The 6,178-nt window shown below is 42.7% G+C and overlaps 1 protein-coding gene across 4 annotated transcripts in view; it reads right to left on the reverse strand.

Annotated features, from left to right (window-relative positions):
- zbtb48 (zinc finger and BTB domain containing 48) overlaps positions 1 to 6,178 on the reverse strand; it is an 8,339-nt gene continuing 2,161 nt past the window's right edge. For 3 of the 4 annotated variants that reach the window (XM_005740956.1, XM_005740955.2, XM_005740954.2), the window contains exons 2-11: positions 4,161 to 4,834; positions 3,727 to 4,043; positions 3,551 to 3,656; positions 3,375 to 3,467; positions 3,202 to 3,288; positions 2,946 to 3,100; positions 2,701 to 2,837; positions 2,236 to 2,400; positions 2,015 to 2,103; positions 1 to 818 (exon numbers count right to left, since the gene is read on the reverse strand). In XM_005740956.1, coding sequence (XP_005741013.1) covers positions 414 to 818; positions 2,015 to 2,103; positions 2,236 to 2,400; positions 2,701 to 2,837; positions 2,946 to 3,100; positions 3,202 to 3,288; positions 3,375 to 3,467; positions 3,551 to 3,656; positions 3,727 to 4,043; positions 4,161 to 4,811 — 2,205 coding nt within the window. In that variant the 5' untranslated portion in view covers positions 4,812 to 4,834 and the 3' untranslated portion in view covers positions 1 to 413. Of the gene's footprint in view, positions 819 to 2,014; positions 2,104 to 2,235; positions 2,401 to 2,700; positions 2,838 to 2,945; positions 3,101 to 3,201; positions 3,289 to 3,374; positions 3,468 to 3,550; positions 3,657 to 3,726; positions 4,044 to 4,160; positions 4,835 to 5,717; positions 5,920 to 6,178 lie in introns of those variants that run through there. The other variant, XM_005740957.2, reaches the window with a different exon arrangement.

The following is a 6,178-nucleotide window of genomic DNA, read 5'->3' on the forward strand; positions in this document are numbered from 1 at the left end:
CACACTTGTGCAATTTTACTGCTCTGCAACTCTTCTATTTCAAAGAATATTAGAAACACCCTGAAACATAATGCAGTCCAGTACAAAACCACCACCTGGAGGAACCGTAATAAAAAAAACACTGAACTACTACATTTGTTACATTGTAACCAAAAGTAAGAAAATGCTTTTCTGACTGCACGGAAAACGTTCTCCTTTAATCAGCAATGTAAGGTGACACTGAGCTCCAGCTGCTGTAAGCACACTGACAAAACCTGTCTTAACAAGGTGGAAAATAACATTTTACATTCAAACAGCATTTAAAAACGTGCAATTGAATTACTGTGTAAACTACAGAGTGCATGAATCTGCTTTTCTTGCATGCGTGGAAGCAGAAGCAGAAGCAGACTTGTTGTTTTGCACACTTGCTCGCTTCAGGTCTTGCTCTCTGACAAATTCTCAACAATTCCCTCCATGTCTATTGTGGACTCATAGGGCTCAGTAACCAGCTGTGTTTGCTGCAACACAGGAAAAGTCTGCGTGGATTCGACCTCTCCCAAGTTCTGGTTAGAAATAACCTCCTCCATCACCGCATCACTCGACTCAATCACAACCCTCACGATGCAGCCAGAGGTGAGACCTGTTGAGGATTCAGCTCCTCGGTTTGTGGACTCCTGAGTGGACCCATCACAGATCAGCGAGGCCTCCTCCGATTTGGGAGCTTCGGTCTCGACCGGACTTCCATCCACATCTTGCACAATCACATTCCTCAGCTTCCTCTGCCGCGGGTTGTAGTTCTCAGTGCGCTTGTGAATTTGAATGTGACGCCGCAGATGTGCCTGAAGAGGAAATGTAAAAATGTGAGAGTTGGGTAAACTAACATGATGCAAGTGAGGGAATGCTTCAAAAAGAACACAAAAATTATAGATATACAGTATAGTCATGTTGGTCTACAGTCAAGTTTATACAAATATCCCTGTAAGTGAAAAGTTCAGACTCTACACATTCTTAATATGGTCGTCTCAGCCACACAGCTCCTGGCTGTGACCACAGAAGGCCCACCCAAACACCTGGTGGCAGGGTCAGACATTCAGTAGAAAGTTGGCCTAAAGGGAGGGAAAAGGAACTCTAAACACCCAGTATAAGATAAAGAAGATTATGTTTAACTGTGTCTCATGCAAACTTAGTTTAGTAGAGTCCAATAATTGTAAAATGTCACACAAAAACATAAACCCATTAGAAAGATAGATATAATATATAGCTGTCATAGCCAGACATAAAAAAGCCCACAAACTAGTGATTCTTGCTGAATGACATTAAAGATTAGAAGGGTCTGAATATGGGGACAGTGCGCAAATAACCATGCAAGTGATACAGACCTGAAATGATTACAAAAAATAATATAAAAGTAATTAATTTAATTACCTGGAACTTTGATGGCAACTAAATAGATGGATTATTTTGTTCATTATATAAAAGCTTCAGTTATAAATTTTTACCAGTTTTCATATTTATGACCAAAGAACTTTGCTTTGCACTTTTTGAAACTTGCTTTTATCTTTTTTATTTCTTTTCTAAAAAATCTTGTTTGTATGAAATAGCAGTTATAGACCAATATCACACCACAAAGCAAACAGTCTGAATTAGGACACACTAAATTCACTCAGGCACATTCACATAAGCGTGCCCCTGAAAATTGACATTTGTGTCCACTCACTCCCTATCCACAGTAGCCCGAGTGGCTAATACATGTGCCACTCGCCTTCTTAGACAGAGATTGTGGGTTTTAGTCCCATCTGGCGTGAATAGCAGAATGGTGATGAAAATTGGCACGGGAGACATCCTACAATAAAACCACCTCCATCGAAATTATTAATCTCTTTGTTTTCCCACTATGATTCAGTCACATTTCCTGAAGTTAAATTAGGGTTAAAACTAAAACACTCGGGTGTATAATAAATCCTGTGGTGGGTTAGATTAGGGCTCTGCAAAATGAGCTTGCTGATGATGAAGAAGAAACTGTGTTGGAACCAACCTGTCGAGTGAACTTGTAGCCGCAGTCTACACACTCAAACTTCCTCATGCCTTTATGACGACGCAGGTGGACACGGAGCTGCTCCCTCGCTGAAGGAGAAAAGAACGACCAGAAAATAAAGAAGAAATCACTTCACCAGTGATTCTTTCATTAGCAGCGCTTCATTCATCAGGGCACAGGTCATGAGTAACAACAAATTTATTATAGAATCAGCACCTGACCTTTGAAAGTTTTACCGCAGATGTGACAGCAGTGGGGGCGGCCTTCCTCGTGCTTGCTGGCCTTGTGTCGGAGAAGAGCGCCTTTCTCTGTGAAGCGCTGCTCACAGACATCACAGCCGAAGGGCCGCTCGCCGGTGTGAGTCCGGTGGTGTTTATCCAGACTGGCTGGCAGTGAAATACAGAGATTAACACAAATCACAATATCTGCAGTTAAAGTGAAAGTTTGCAAAGACAGCAAAACGGCTAAGTGATTGCTCTTAGAAGCACAAAACACACCGGACCCCATCGATAGTAATGTAGGGACGTTTGGGTGGCACAGCATTACCTCAGAGCAAGTAGGGTCTTAGTTTGAGATGCATGAGATCTTTCTTTTGCTTCTTTTAGGCAAATTACTGATTCTAAATGTGTCACAGGGGTGAATACAAGGTGAATAAAGTGCTTATGTGCAGAGAATATGGCTGTTACCTTGTGTCCTAAAGGTTTTCCCGCAGAGGTGACACTGGTATGGCCTCTCGCCACTGTGTATACGCAGATGCATGTTGAGGTTGTTCTTTTGGGAGAAGGCGTGGCCACACGAGTTACAGACAAAAGGGCGCTCATTTCTGTGAGCAAGAACAAAACAGACTTAAAATAGTTTTCATTAAAACTTTATGTCGTTTACACTTTTATTCATCCTCAAGAGGAAATTCACAGAAAACATGCTCTCCAACCTGTGGATAGCTTTGATATGCATCTGCAGGCCGTTTCTACTAGATGCCCGATGGCCACACTCCTCGCACACAAACGGCTTTTCTCCACGGTGTTTGGCGGCTTCGTGCACACGCAGCTCCGCACGAGTTAAGAAGGTTTTGGGACACTGGGAACACTAGAAACACAGCAACACAATCAAAACATAAATCCCCAAAATTTGTGTTAAAGTGAGTTTGAAATGACATACTGAAGGTGCTGCTGACTGTAGGTACTTACTGCATGTGGTTTGGGGTAACCGTGCACCTTCATCATATGAACTGTCAAGTTTTTCTTGTACATAAATTGTTCAGGACATGTTGAACACTGCAAAATGTGACGAAGACATTCTTCATATTCACTTCAGGTTTGTGACATACTCAGCTATGCATTTTGTTAGGTGTATGCTGTACCTTGTGGGGCATTTCTCCTGTGTGGGTGACAGTATGCAAACGTAGCGCTTCTTTTGTGTTAAATGTAGTAGAACAAATGAGGCAGGTGTACGTCTGGAATTATAAAAGTAAAAACACTGAGGATTCTTCATAGTGAGGGTTGGAGAAAGCGTGAAAGGGTGATTTTCTTTACTCACCAGCGCACTAGAACAGTCTCTCATCTCGTGTATCAAAAGGTTCTCCTTCCTGTAGTACCGTCTTCCACATTTAAGACAACCGAAGGGCTTCTCCCCTGTATGCCTCCTGTGGAGATGAGACATTAGTTTACTCTTTTAAGAGCATTTGGAAAGAAAAAAAAGGTGACACCCTGTACCTGTTGTGAACCTTGAGGTAGTATTTGCTCTTGAAGGCTTTGAAGCAGATGGAACACTGCACGGAGGCCTTCTTAGAATCGTCCTCCATCGCCTGACCATTCTTGTTTTTGTTTTTTTGACTCTGGGCCTTGCATTTCTGTCCAGTCGCCGTAGACGGGGATGTGGTTGAGGAAGCGGGCTTAGTAGCAGGCACATACTCCTCATCTGTGTCTTCGGGAATCTCCTCCGGAATACCCACGTCATCACTATCGTCTTCTGCTTCCACTCCCCCACTTACCTGGCTAATAACATTGTCGTTAATCTGCAGCTCCGTTACCTGCAAGACAGGTGTAATAAAAACATCTATATTCCTCTTTAAAAACACACTCATTATTATCTGCACAAATGCCCCGTCGTTGAAATATTTTTTCATGCTTATGTTATTGTATTCTACCTCAGTTTCACCAGCTAGCTGATCTGAGTTTTGATTTTCCTCAACAACTGCATCACCAACTTCTTTCTCCACAGGAAGAGGCGGGGCCAACTCATTTTCAGTTGTAGGGCTCTCATCGATGGTCACAAGTCGCCTGGAGCTCTTCACTACTCGGCCAGAGCGTGTGGTGGTTGCTGTAGTAGTGGCAGCAGTGGTAAAACTGGCTGCAGCAGTATCAATGGTGGGCTCGTATTTCGTGATGTCTGAGGCAGACTTTCTAGGTCTACCTCTTTTACGCTTGACAGGCACAGGCTCCTTAGAGGTCTCCTTGAACTGCTGACAGCGTGTGAGTGCCTCTGGTACGCACAGGCTGGCTGCTGCCTGCTGGACTCTGTCCAGGTTGTGAGGATCCAACTTCAGCTCTCCGGTGTAGACAAAGTTTAGGAGCAGCTCCAAGCCATCACTGGGGCATCCCTGCAGGCAGAACTCTGTTGCAGAAGGCACGTTTGACTGCTGGAGGAGTTCAGTGAAGCAGGCGAGGATGTTGCGATGAGCAAGGAACACTACCCCGTCTCCCACATTCAATGATGCATCACAAAACCTGCCCACTGCCCTCTGCTGGTTCAGGGCAGACAGGACACGTTGCGCATGGTTGCTCTCTGCTGCAGACATCCCTCCTGCTTCACTGTAGATGGCTGGTAAATGAGACACATCAAACAAAGCGTGTGGTTTAGACAAATTATCAGCAGAGCACCTAGTCAAAAAGTCCACATGTCACTCTAAACGTGCTTTACAGGATTTTAAACTGATGGTATTTTACCTGATGCCATGTTATCATTTATATTAGTGCCAGTAGTGAAAGATAAAACTGGGAAGATTTCTGGTATTGATAATTAGAGACCAACTGCCTTGGCAAATGTAGTTTGTAAAGTATTTGAACACAGATTTCAAAAGCATATAACAACAACTGATAATCAAGTTGGTTTTAAGAGTAAGCGTTATACTGATCCATACATAAATATATATACAAATATAGGGACAGAACACATCACTTTTATGTGATTTTTAGATTCGCCTAAAGCATTTGACAAAGTGAACCATCAGCTGTTTGTTAAATTGCAAAGCAGAGAGGTCGTTGCATATGTAGTTAGGATTTTTGGTATTCACATCAAACTATGCAAGCTAAGTGGGGTACGGAGATATCTGAACCTTTTTCTGTATCTATCGGCTCTTTCGTGTCGTAATTGAAAACTGAAAACTACTTAATAAAAATGTCAAGAAAGCTGCCTATGAGAGTTCGAGCTATGTTATAGAACAGAACTGTAAAAACTCTGTTTTTGCCTTATAGCCTGTATTTCCTCATTCAATAACCCTTAGCATCTTTTTCTCATTTTCATAGCAAAATTTAAAGGAGAGGTAACCTAAGACTTTTGCACAGTACTGTATTTGCACTGACTGAAGAATCAAGTGTGTGTGTGAGGTCAAAAAAAGACATTTGAATGTGTAACCGGGTCATAAATGACATATTGTTATAATTACACAAAATGTGTTCAAAACCCCACACTGTTACTTTTATACCTGACTTTTAGGACCTCCAAGCCTGTAGTTAACTTCATTATCAGTTAGAGCCCCTCCTCATCCTTTTCTTCTTCTTCTTTGGTGCAACCCTATAAATCTGGGGTACCACTTTGGCCTCTCCCCTTTTCTACAATTCCCCTGTGGTAGAGGCTGGTGTCATTCATTTTCCAACACTAATTACATCTTTATCCACCCTGATGTTTCTGATTGTGGTTTAGTTCATTATTGTCATCTTTACCCCTGTCTTTACTAGATGCTATGAATATGTGGTACATGTGCAGGGCTTGCAAAATCGCTAGCCCCACGTCCCGGGGCTAGCGATTTTTCCAGTCGGGCTACCAAAATCTACCTCTGCCCTGCCCGTCGGGCTATCACAGGAAGGAAAAATACATGTCAATGCTTTTGCATTCTTTCGGAAATGTAGCTGGGTAATTATGTCATTGGCATCGGTGAGGCACTGT

The sequence above is a fragment of the Pundamilia nyererei genome, unplaced genomic scaffold, assembly GCF_000239375.1.
Source record: "Pundamilia nyererei isolate P.nyererei 1_Seehausen unplaced genomic scaffold, PunNye1.0 scaffold00106, whole genome shotgun sequence".
Lineage (NCBI taxonomy): Eukaryota > Metazoa > Chordata > Actinopteri > Cichliformes > Cichlidae > Pundamilia > Pundamilia nyererei.